The sequence below is a fragment of the Ascaphus truei genome, chromosome 3 (assembly GCF_040206685.1).
Source record: "Ascaphus truei isolate aAscTru1 chromosome 3, aAscTru1.hap1, whole genome shotgun sequence".
Lineage (NCBI taxonomy): Eukaryota > Metazoa > Chordata > Amphibia > Anura > Ascaphidae > Ascaphus > Ascaphus truei.
In genome coordinates, this window is record NC_134485.1 from 339,805,093 (window position 1) to 339,817,667 (window position 12,575).

At 42.5% G+C, this 12,575-nt stretch overlaps 1 protein-coding gene across 4 annotated transcripts in view; it reads right to left on the minus strand.

Moving 5' to 3' along the window:
• ATF1 (activating transcription factor 1) overlaps positions 1-12,575 on the minus strand; it is a 54,339-nt gene that overhangs the window by 21,342 nt on the left and 20,422 nt on the right. For 2 of the 4 annotated variants that reach the window (XM_075591656.1, XM_075591655.1), the window contains exon 2: positions 2,935-3,048. In XM_075591656.1, coding sequence (XP_075447771.1) covers positions 2,935-3,042 — 108 coding nt within the window. In that variant the 5' untranslated portion in view covers positions 3,043-3,048. Of the gene's footprint in view, positions 1-905; positions 1,019-2,934; positions 3,049-12,575 lie in introns of those variants that run through there. The other 2 variants (XM_075591658.1, XM_075591657.1) reach the window with 2 other exon arrangements.

A 12,575-nucleotide genomic window follows, 5' to 3' on the forward strand; every position in this document is an offset into this window, starting at 1 on the left:
CGGTCCCCTATGCCGCTCTGCTCCTGCTATTATGATCTATTAGCCGCCTCCGCCACCGCACGCCCGCTGTCTTCTTATTTTCATTCACCTGCAGACTTGGGACCTGTCCTGCCGCCGCCAACCTGTCCTTCAACCATCTGCAATACATCGATTCTAAGACGCACCCCGATTTCAGACATGTGAAAATCGAAAAAAAGGTGCGTCTTAGAATTGAGGAAATAGGGTACTTAGTTTTTGACACATGGCTTCCCCATTTTGGCTTTATTTTTGTTAAATAAATCATGACACGGTGTAATATGTCATGTGTTGTTCATCCGAGGTTGTATTTATCTAATTTTAAGACCTAAGGAACAGATTGTTATTAAGTCCTGATATGTAAAACCATAGAATTCAAAGAGGGTGTACTTTCTTTTTCACACAACTGTAGATAGATAGATAGATAGATAGATAGATAGATAGATAGATAGATAGATAGATAGATAGATAGATAGATAGATAGATAGATAGATAGATAGATAGATAGATAGATAGATAGATAGATAGATAGATAGATAGATAGATAGATAGATAGATAGATAGATAGATAGATTAGATAGATAGATAGATAGATAGATAGAGGATACAAAATCTGCAACATGAGAGATTTGCTGCGAAACGATCCTTTCAAGCAGCAAAGTCCAGCTACAGTTTTGCACTTAACAAGCGGTCTGTCCATCACTGCATTACGGATTGCCGTGCCTAAAAATATTGGCATTTCTATGAAACTGCAGTCAGTGGCCGAGGTAGAACCTCCCTTTTTCATAGGAACGAATTGCAATTTGCCAAAAAAAGTTAATCTTTTAGGAAAGGAAATGAAACCTCTTACTCCGTTAATCAACTGTTCGTTATCTACTAATTTTTTTCACCTTGGTTAACTTTTTCCCTTTGCAAGTAGTGATATCTTTTGATGGACCAACAAAAGAATTCCTTATGGATGGAGCTAGCACATCTGCTACTGAGACTTCACAAGTCGGTTCACCTGAGCAAGACATTTGCAGGGTATTAAAATCTTAGTACACAATTAAGAACTCATGTTGGATATTTAAAAACAAAATCTATCATGGCTACAATTTCACATTACAGCCGTTTATGAATATATGTTTTAGTTTTAAAGATTCCCAAAACTACAATAAAAGATTCTCTTTCTAAAAAACAAAAAAAATACAAGGTTGTAGGATCATTTTTAAGGGCACCATGATTTTCGGCAGTAATAAAACATATTCAGGGTATGATGCTTCACAGTTGCAGTTTCCCCAAAAGATATATTTTAACCAAGACAAAATATAGAACGTGTGTGTATACAAAGTTGTTTGCACCACTTACATTTTGTCACAATCTGTGTTACATTTTTTGAGAAACTGAAAATAAAACACTTACTTTGCTTCCTGCTCATAAAATCACCACACATATTGATGTCAGTGGAACATGTATGCTTTCAAATTCACAAATGCAACGTATAAGAGCGTTCCACCGTCTGAACACCCTACAAAAACGTGAACGTGCGAAATTCTAGTACCGCGCGACTGGAGCCGATACACCAATCCATATGGGAATGGCAGCACTTTGTTTTGCGTCAAATTTAGGTGGACAAAATGCGACTATTGGGACAATTTTCCCCTAGAAAATAAATATATATTTATTTTTTTTATTTTTTTTGCGAAAATGTATTTCATTAGAAAGAATTACAGTAAATTAAAATACCGTTTGCATGTCTCGGACAGCTCTGCCGCCCTATCTTTCCCGATTATCGCTTAGCAAACAGTGCTTCCACTGCAACCAGTGATTCTGGGTAATGACAAGAACAGTGTATCACTCTTTAGTGATCATCCATTTTAATATGGATCCCTATAAGCTTATGCCGGTCGCATTACACGGTTTTCCAGCGCAGACTGGGTAAGCCAGTAAACCTACACAGCAAGCTGTTTCGACCTTGTGGGTCTCGTCAGTGCGAGGTTGGTTGCTGGCTATGTAAAGTGAAGCTGGTACGTGGGTATAACCAGACATTAAAAAATTATGGTGGGGAAAAAAAGTGACAAAAAACCTCCACTGTACAGTAAATAAAAATGCCACTCGTGGTGCATTTGCATTTCTCAGACAGGTCTGCAATCCTGTCTTTCCCCATTAACACTTAGCACAGGAGCGCGCAAACTGGGGGACGTGAGAATTTTTGGGGGGGCACGGCGGTTGCAAAGGTCCCGCACTCTCCCACAAGGCATTTAAATTAAATACCGGGGGACTGCGCAAGATCTCTGTAACTAACTTACCTTCTCTCCGACGACTTCGGTGCTGCGTCGCCATGGCAATGCTGTGTCAAATGACGCAGTGGGGTCATGTGACGTCACATGACCCCACAACGTCATGTGACGTCACATGACCCCACAACGTCATTTGACAGCAGATACCAGGTAGGGGGGGCGCAAGCACTGGCGGGGGCAGATCAGGCAGGGAGACACAGGGCCAAAAGTTGCACACCCCTGACTTAGCAAACAGTCCACTGCAGCCAGTGATTCTGGGTAATTTCAATTTTGTAAAAAAGTTAATTGCATTAAAGTAATTTTATTTTGCCTGCTAAGTGGGACTTCCATTGAAATTAAATGATCTAGTGTGGGGCAGCTAACACAAAACAATGAATCAGTGCGAGACAGAGGTATATTCACACATTTAAACAGCAGTTTAAAGGCCAAGACTTCATTACAGAAGAAGCGAAAAGCCCCATTACTAAATCCGCTTCTGCAGCATGTCACATGGATTGGCTGAGGCGCGCTCATGCCACAGCTAGGTAAATGCGAACTTAGAAATCGAGCACTGCTCAAGAACAATGCACAGTACAATGCAACATACATGTTGCCGGCCATTCCAGTTCTTCAATGTTTTGCATTGCGCTAAACAGTGTACCTGTTGAGCGATTTGAGAGATGTGCGTTCCTTGTAAAGCTGAAGCAGGGATGGTTATGTACTGTGTTGTTTCTGAACTGTTGCTGCTGCTGTTGTGAACCTCTTCCATAATCAACTGTGAAGAAAAATAAAAACATTTCGATTAACATTCAGAGGGTTTGAAGGTTGTTAATAAAGCTCCAAATAATAATATATATATATTTTTTTTTTTTAAACAACTGTGTTATGTGCTCAATATCAATCTTTGAAGAGACTGTATTATTGATCACGGACTAATGTTAACTAGAGACATTTTTTATATATACGTATAATGATCCCTATATAATTAAAATCAGTATTTAAGGGCTTGGACATTTGATACATTTCCAAAACGAAAAAGCCTAAATATATTGGGAAAATATACACCCCTCCCACCCCACACCTCCCCCTAGTAAAAATAAATAAATCAGATTTTTGGCAGCTTGTACCTATTTGGTGCTGCAATGCATTACAGATCTCTCCCTGCTGAAAAGGGTGTTAAAAGAACTCCAATAGCTAAAACCCTAAAGCCGCCACCAGTCTAAGTTCTTTCAAAACTAAAGTTGTCTCACATTTGAATCTGGTCTGTAACTGTTTCATACGCCCATAATATATATTATCTCTAACTGTGCACGCAATGTCTTGTATATAATGTATAACCCTGCTCACTTAATGTATTTGTCATCATAACTCTGTGCCCAGGACATACTTGAAAACGAGAGGCAACTCTCAATGTATTACTTCCTGGTAAAACATTTTATTAATAAATAATTAAAAAATAAATTAAAAACTATGAGGGCATGTTTTTGAATTGCTTGGGCTACGCTTATAGTAGTGGCTACTGCGACGGTGTGCAGCCGCAAGTCAACTACATGTAGTCTGTCGCGACGCGACTCAAATTGTTGTAGTCAAAAGAATTTGTGATTTCCAGCGTTGGCCGCGTGATGTCAGCGGCACGTGAGTGGTTCAGCCAATGAGGGAGAACCACTCACGGCCCCGGCCCGTCACCCTCCATTGGTTTCCTTGCACCAAAGTGAAGGAATCGCAATAGCAACGTCTGCCGTCAGCATAGCCTTAGGCCTTGACCCCGCTGCCTACTACAGGACGAGAGCCCTCCCCTCAATGGCGCCGGGCCCGTGCGAGGGGGGCCGCTGCGCTGGGGCGAGAGTCGCTCCTGCTCTCAATAGAATTGAGAGCAGGACTCGCGACGAGCGATACGGCACACCCCCCGGCGGTTCAGCCAATGAGGGCGAACCTGCCGGGTGACGTCATGGCCGCGCCCCGTCACTCCCCCGCCACGCCCCCTCCCCCCCCGGTCTCTCTTCCTGCAGTGAGCTGCAGACCAGGGAATCGGCTGCACGTGCCGCCAATCTCACGGGCGCGCGTTGCAACGGAGTTACCGGGGCCTTAGCCCAAGAATTCAAAAGTTGGCTAAGTCAAAATTCAATCAAGATGACAAATGTATTAATTCAGACAATTACCAAAACATTTTCCTTGCAGCGCTCTTTCAGGACTGTAGCAGTGAAGGAATTGTGCGTTTCTGTACTAGAGGGGCCAGCAAAGCATTTAAAGGGTTATAAAAAGTTACCAGGTTTATCATTTAACACCAATAGCAGCTTATAGGCTTAGTTTTGTTTCTTTACACCTTCAACTTTTTTTTATTGTAAGTTAATGTAATCAATACTTTTGTCTTCCATTTAAAAATATTAATAAATTGTTACCCAAGACCTAAAGAACCATAGGAAATAGCTCTTGCATGCAGTTGGTCAGAGTAATCAACTAATCATCGCCCTTCAGCTCCAACTGAGCAGCAGGACAGCGGCGTGGGCGAGGGAGCAGAGGACAGCAGCATGGGGGGGTGGGGGGGTGAGGGGGGAAGTGCGGGAGCAGAGAACAGCGGCCGGGAAAGGGGGCGCAGGAGTAGAGGACAGCGAGGGGGGGGGAGGTGGCGAGGGAACAGAGGACAGCTGCGGGGGGAGGGGGAGCAGGAGACGAGGACAGCGGGGGGAGGGGGCGCAGGAGCAGAGGACAGTGGGGTGGAGCAGAGGACAGCGGCGGGGGGGGCGCGCAGGAGCAGAGGACAGCTACGGTGGGAAGGGGGCGGGAGCAGAGGACACCTACGGGGGTCCAGGAGCAGAGGCGGGGAGGGGGGGGGGCACGGGAGCAGAGGTTAGCGGGAGCATTGGACAGCAGCTGGTAGTTATACCTAAAGAAGGTAAAGATCCATTGAGTTGCAGAAGCTATAGGCCAATATCTCTTAATATGGATTTAAAAATGTATAGTAAAATATTGATGAATAGACTAAATCCAATTCTTCCCTGTCTAATACATAATGATCAGCTTGGTTTCATAAGTGAGTGTCAAGCCTTTGACAGCATTAAATGGGATTTTCTAGATAGAACAATGGAAGCGTTTGGTTTTTCTTGTCCATTTTTGAAAAATGCCAGACCTTATACGATTCCCCAAAGCCTTCTTTAAACATGCCGGATGGAGAGTTAAATCAAATAAAAATCAGTAATGGTACTAGGAATAGTTGTCCTTTATCTCCACTGCTTTTTGTTTTAACGATTGAGCCTCTTGCACGTAAAATTAGAAAAAACTCAAACATAGAATATATTAAAATCGGTCCGGACATTTTTTAATTATCTTTGTTTCCTTATATTCTGACACGCTAATCCCCTGACTTCCCTTCCCAATTTATAAGAAGTGCTTTGAGTTTGGCGCCCTTTCTGGATATAAAATTAATTCTGCCAAATCAGAAGCACTACATTTTACTTTATCAGACATTGAAGTAAAGCTAATTCAATGAAACTTCAATTACCATTGGAATAGATCAAGATTGAAATATTTCGGGATCTTTCGCTCAAATAATTACGAATCTCTTTATAAATATAACTATCCAGAACTCTTCAGAAGAATCAAACGTGCTCTTTTAATATGGAGTGGATACCAAATTTCTTGGATGGGCCGTATTAGATCAGTTAAGATTAATGTTCTCCTGAAAGTGTTATATTGTTTTCAGACACTTCCAGTCTCTATCCCGACAAAATATATAAAGTATTTACAGAATAAGATTATGCCGTTTATATGGGGTAACAAAAGACCAAGAGTTGCAAGGGAAGATGTATGGGACAACGCAACAAATGCATCTATATGCACAATAACAAAAGAGAATATTTCTAAAAAATAATTTTATATGGTATCTTAGACCTCTAAGATTGAGGCAGATCTTCCCAGGGGCCTCAAATCTTTGTTGGAGAGGATGTGGAGGTCATTTGGCCCATATCTGGTGGTTTTGCCAGAAAATACAGAGATTTAGGGAAATAGTGCAGAATTTGAGAAGAGAAATTATAGAGATAAGGATTCCTTTAGATCCACTTACAATGGTCCTGGGGAAGCCCTTGGGAAATGTAACCAAAACACAAGCAAGCAAGACTTGCAATCGCATGGGCTTGGAAAAAGACCTAACCCCCCCCTCCAGGAGAGAGATTATTCAGAGAGTAAACTCGGCTCAAACAATGCAGAGATTAACAGCATATGCAACACATAACACGAACATTTCATAAGGTATGGAAGCCCTGGTACAGGCAGTCCTCGTTTTACAACGCTTCGCGTTACAACGAATGGCTTATCCAACGCATACCTATGTTCATTTTTACAACACCAAAACGGCTTATCCAACGCTCTTACGACGCTTTGCAAAGTTGTTTATGTGTTTATAATATATATATATTATACTATATAATATATTATTTTTTTATATTATATTATATTATATATATATATATTATATTAATATATATATATATTATATTAATATATATATATATATATATATATATATATAAATAATACAGTATATGCACTATATAATTTATGTGTGTGCTGCATATCTTATATTTATCTATATTTTGTGTATTTTAGCATTAAAAATGCCTTCAGGAACGGAACCTTTCATTTAAACAGTGTTCCTATGGGAAAACGTGTTTCGCTTTACCATGTTTCGCTATCCAACGCCATTTTGAGTAACGCATTGTGTCGGATATCCGAGGACTGCCTGTTCTCAGGGAGGAGTCTATGAATGGGTTTGGGTAGAGAGATGTATTCCCTTTCAGAGATTTGATTATTGTGTGTAGTGTACGTTATAACGGTTTGATAATATATTTTAAAATATTTTTGTTAAATCTGCGGTACTTCCCCACCCCCTTTTTCTATGTCCCTTATGTTTATCTAAAATACTAATAAAAGTTAAGTTACAAGAAAAAAAAAATAAAAATGAATAAGCAGAAAGCCAATATGCTTACTAAACATGCAAGATGTATGTACAGCAGGGCCCCGCTTCTCGGCAATCCGCTGATACGGCGGCACCGAGAAGGGGGCCGCCATGTTGAATTTTAAATCGCGCATGCGCAGAACGGGCAGGTGCACCCAGCGTGCATGCGCAGACCGCCGGTTGTGCGCACAGACCGTACGTCTGAACGGCGAAAATGCCAGTTTGCGCATGCGCAACACTAAAAATCGCCGGATCCGCTTTCCGCCGATTTTCACTATACGGCGGGCCCGGAACGGAACCCGCCATATACCCGGGGCCCTGCTGTATGTCTTTATTTATATAGTGCCATTAATGTACATAGCGCTTCACAGTAGTAATACACGTGACAATCACATAAATAACAAATAACTACAAATAATAGATCATGGGAATAAGTGCTTCAGACATAAAAGTAACATTGTGAAAGAGGAGTCCCTGCTCCGAAGAGCTTACAATCTAATTGGTGGGGAGAACGTACAGAGACAGTAGGAGGGCATTCTGGTAAGTGCGTCTGCAGGGGGCCAAGCTTTATGTATCGTGTATAGTATTAGCTACGGTGCAACTCGTATGCGTCTTTAAGCAAGTGTGTCTTAAGGTGTGTCTTAAAGGTGGCTAGAGATTGTGCTAGTCCGGTATTGATGGGAAGGGCATTCAAGAGGTGCGTGTCAGTCAGTGAGAAAGGTTTAAGGCAGGAGAGGGCTTTAGATACAAAAGGGGGTAGAGAGAAGACATCCTTGAGCAGAACGCAAGAGTCGGGATGGCGCATAGCGAGAAATTAGGGCTGAGATGTAAGGAGGAGCAGAACAGTGTAACGCTTTAAAAGTGAGGAGAATTGAGTGCGAGATGCGGGATTTGATTGGAAGCCAGGACAGTGATTTCAGCAGGGGAGACGCCGAGACAGATTTAGGAAAGAGTAGAGTGATTCTGGCAGCAGCGTTAAGGATAGATTGTAGGGGAAACAGGTGAGAGGCAGGAAGGCCGGACAGCAGGAGGTTACAGTAATCGAGACGGAAGAAAATGGAGGGCCCGAGTCAACGTTTTAGCAGTCGAGTAACAGGCGAATGGGCAGATCTTTGTAATATTGCGGAGGAAAAAGCGACAGGTTTTAGATACGTTTTGAATATGAGTGGAGAATGTGAGAGAGGAGTCGAGTGTGACCCCTAGGCAGCGTGTTTGGGCTACTGGGTGAATGATGGTACTTCCAACAGTAATGTGGAAGGAGGTAGTAGGGCCAGGTTTGGGAGGAAATATGAGGAGCTCTGTTTTTGCCATGTTAAGTTTAAGTCGGCGGAGGTCAATCCAGGATGATATCGCAGAGAGACATTCAGAAACTTTGGTCTGTACAGCAGGTGTAAGGTCAGGGGTTGAAAAGTAAATGTGTGTCATCAGCATAGAGGTGATATTTAAACCCAAGAGATGTGACTAGGTCACCTAGAGAAAGTGGTACATAGAAAAGAGAAGAGGTCCCAGGACAGAGCCCTGGGGTACCCCCCCAGAGAGATTGATAGAGGAGAAGGTGTTGGCAAAAGAGACACTGAAAATACGATGGGAGAGGTAGGAAGAGATCCAGGATAGAGCTTTGTTACGAATACCAAGAGTATGGAGAATGTGAAGAAGAAGAGGGTTGTCCACGGTGTCAAATGCTGCAGAGAGGTCAAGTAGTGTGAGCAGAGTGTAATGACCTCTGTGTTTGGCAGCATGGAGGTCATTAGTTATTTTAGTGAGGGCTGTTTCAGTTTCATACCAAGATATGGTATGTAGACCAGTGTTTCCCAACCATATCATTGGGACATCCAGTTAGACCATGTTTTGGGGATGAGAAACCAATCACACATTCACGTATAAAAGATAGGCGTATATACAAGTGCTTGTTGATCAATTGCATTTTCCTCAAAATCAGGTCTGGCTTTCGCAGAGACGCTTGAGAAAAACGGAGGTATGGTCTTTATTGTTTATACCATCTATAGCTTGATTTAAGAGATGGTTCTGAAAGTCAGGTACACAAAGTAAATTATGGTTAGTGTGACAAAACAGCTCCCCATACAGCAAACAAAAATACACTTATGCGCACACAGTTTCAGGTTACAACAGTACACATACACACACAATTTTCTGCACCAGTGGATAGGGCTGTTGTACCCCAAAACGTTGTGCTGTTCGTTTCTCGAATACACATTTAACGGTAAACAGAGACCTTTTTCACTTTATGTCTGCGTCCGTCTGTCTTCCCCATTGTCCATTCAAGAATCCCCGTTACCGTTCAGAAAAAACGATAACCAACTGCAACCTCATTCATTTCAGCTCCGGGGACCCCCTGCTTCTGGAGATACTTCCCTCCGAAAAGGAGGTGCTGGTAACTCTCTGCAGTTTAAAACTACCTCGACACATGCGCCAATAGGCAGCTGCACGAGGTGACGTCACTGCTTCCTATTAGCCTCCAGGGCACGGGAGCTTCGAAAATCCGCCATGTGAACCCCAGAGGGGCTACTGGCACTCACTAAGGAAGTAAGTATCTCTGGAAGCAGGGGATCCCCAGAGCCAAAATTAAAGAGGTTTAGCTCTGAAGATCCTCAAATCCTGCATATAAAAAAATGGAGAAAAAAAAATGCATGGATTGCCGCTTTAATATTTCTATTGAGATGTGCATGGCAAGTATATTTTATTTGGACAAACGCACATACATGTTTGCCATCAAATAGCTGGCTTCCTTAGAGATTCGCTCACCATTAAATATTAGGTTTTACTTTATGCCCTGTTGAACACTAGTTCTATTTCCAAATGGAACACATTTACAGGCTTACATGTGCATACTGCGAGTGTATCACCATTGGCTGACTGGCTAAAGATGGCATAAGGAGGGAAATAGTAAGTGGAGGCACTTGGTCCAAGAGAGAGGGGTCATCAACAATCCTATCAAGAGATATTTAGAAAGATTCTCAAGTACCAGATCATCCAGGGATTTTTATATTTGTTTGATTTTTCTTGAAAGGCATTAGTCACCCTCTCAAACAAACATAACTGCTATTTATTTACTTTGAACCAATGCAGTACTATCTCCCCTCAACAGGTCAGTCAGCGGTGCAAAGCAAAAAGAAAAAAACCACCATAAAAGAACACCTGTAGAACAAAAAATAAACAGAGTGACAAAACTAATGCAAGAGAAATCGGGGAAGGAGGCTACATTCATTTCAAATTCTATTTTATATATATTTGACAGATATAGATACAATTATTTCCTTTAATAACAGATGGTGGGGAAAAAATATGGTTAATACACATGCTAGAAATATTAGAAGAGACTGAGACCAAACCTCATACTTAGCAGGTATCCAACCTTGAATGTATGTCTGTTATTTACAGAGCAACATTCATCTTTTTACAGCCCATTTTACCCCAAATCTAGGGAGTGAAATGTTTTCAAATAGACTACAACGTATATCACGGTAATTTACCTTTTCGTCTCCCATCAGCTTGTCTCCTACCCTAAATCTTTAATTGAAAGCTGCAAATTAGGGGGAATATATAAAGGGGTAATCCCTCCTAGTATCAGTCTAAACTAAGGGCAGAAATGTGTTTAAGGGCTCGGACATGGTCAAAACGACAGTGCTGAGCCGCACTGAGGGGAAACATTATCCCTATGAGCACGGCTTTAGACGGCGCTTCCGCAGGCGTGCGGAATTGCAGCCGACAGAGAAATGTACGTTTTCCCGCTGAGAGAAGCGTAGGGCCGGTCACGTGACTGTTAAAAGCCAATGGCAGTCCGTGACGTCGGTGTCGTGGCGCGCTAGCCCCGCCTCGCCTCCGCTCACAAGCGCGCATGCAGGGACACAAAAAAGCTCCTGCTTGAGCAGGAGAGCATGAGCGTCAGCGCTGCTCAGCGCTCTTCTTCTCACCATGTCCGAGGCCTAAGAGACGTCTGAGTGATTGGTGGATTATTTTTTTTAACCAAAATGTGTCATGAATAAGTATTTTCAATCATTTTTTAAAGTTAGTTTGTAAACATGGTGGGGGATACTTGGGACGGGTTTCATTTCCTCTGGCTTCTCCCTTTTTTCTGTGGTCACTGTGTTCATAAAGCGTGCACAGGCAGAGTCCCCATTAGGCTAGGTCCCCGGTGGCCACGGCAGCGCGCACGCTCCACACAAGGCACAGCCCTCCATGGGGCAGGCCCAAGTCTGCGTGTGTGCGATGCGCGATTGCCTTGGCCAAGACGCAAGATTGTCTTTCAGCGTGGCGACCGAGCATTGGTCACGTCACGTGTCGGTTCAGCCAATGAGGACGAACCAGCCGCATGTCGTCATGGCTGCGCCCCCGCCAGATCTCCTGCTCTTCAACCGCAGACCACAGGTCACAGCTAAAACGGGTGCGAGCGCCGCCAGACGCTCCAGCGCGCTTGCAGCCGTGACTACTGGTGCCGTAGCCTTACTGGTCTTTATTGGCTCTCTAAGAAGGACAGGAAGGTCTAAGGGTAAAGACGACCTGACAAACACCATTCATAGATCCACAAGGAATTTAATTCGCAAGTACTTATCAGAAAAACTAATCTAACCATGCTCAAAGCAGATAGTGGACTTGTTTTGTTTACGGAAGCCAATTACCGTATGGCCTGAATATACCGCTATGTTTTCTTCCTAAAAATGTCCTTCCGAAAACTGTACTCGTATTATATACGCAGCCCAACACCTTTTATTTTTCAAAACTGTAGGGGTCGTATTATGTGCGAAGCCGCACTATATACGGGTCAATACGATACATTGTTCATTTTTTGGCAAAAAGCTATTTATTGGCCAACTTTGTAGGATTGCACATTCTATTGATCTAAGCAAAGCAAATGATCAATTAAAAGGTAATGAAAAACAAAAGCGGCATCATTTCTCCATATACACTTTAAAGATCAATCGAATACTTCTATATTAAAAAAAAAAAAAAAAAAAAAAAATCGTTTTCTGATGGTCCTTTTTTGTGATTGTTAAATATCCTTTAAACTACACAATAACAAAGCAAAGAAAAGAAATCTGTATAACTAGAGCGTTTGTTCCACAAGCAAAACAGGCCAAATATGTTAATAAAAACTGATAGTTTTATGTTGTCAAACACATACAAATATACAAAATATATGTCAAACCATTAATATACCGGTGCACAAATTGGAGGCGCGAGATTTATTTTGTGGGGGGAGAGGGGGCGTGGGCGGTTGCAGAGGTCCCTACGCTCTTCCCTAAGGTATTTAAATTACATGCCGGGGGACCGCGCGAGGCCTCTGCAACCTCTACTTACCGAGGTTCAGTCGGCTGCAGGAAGCGTGACCATGG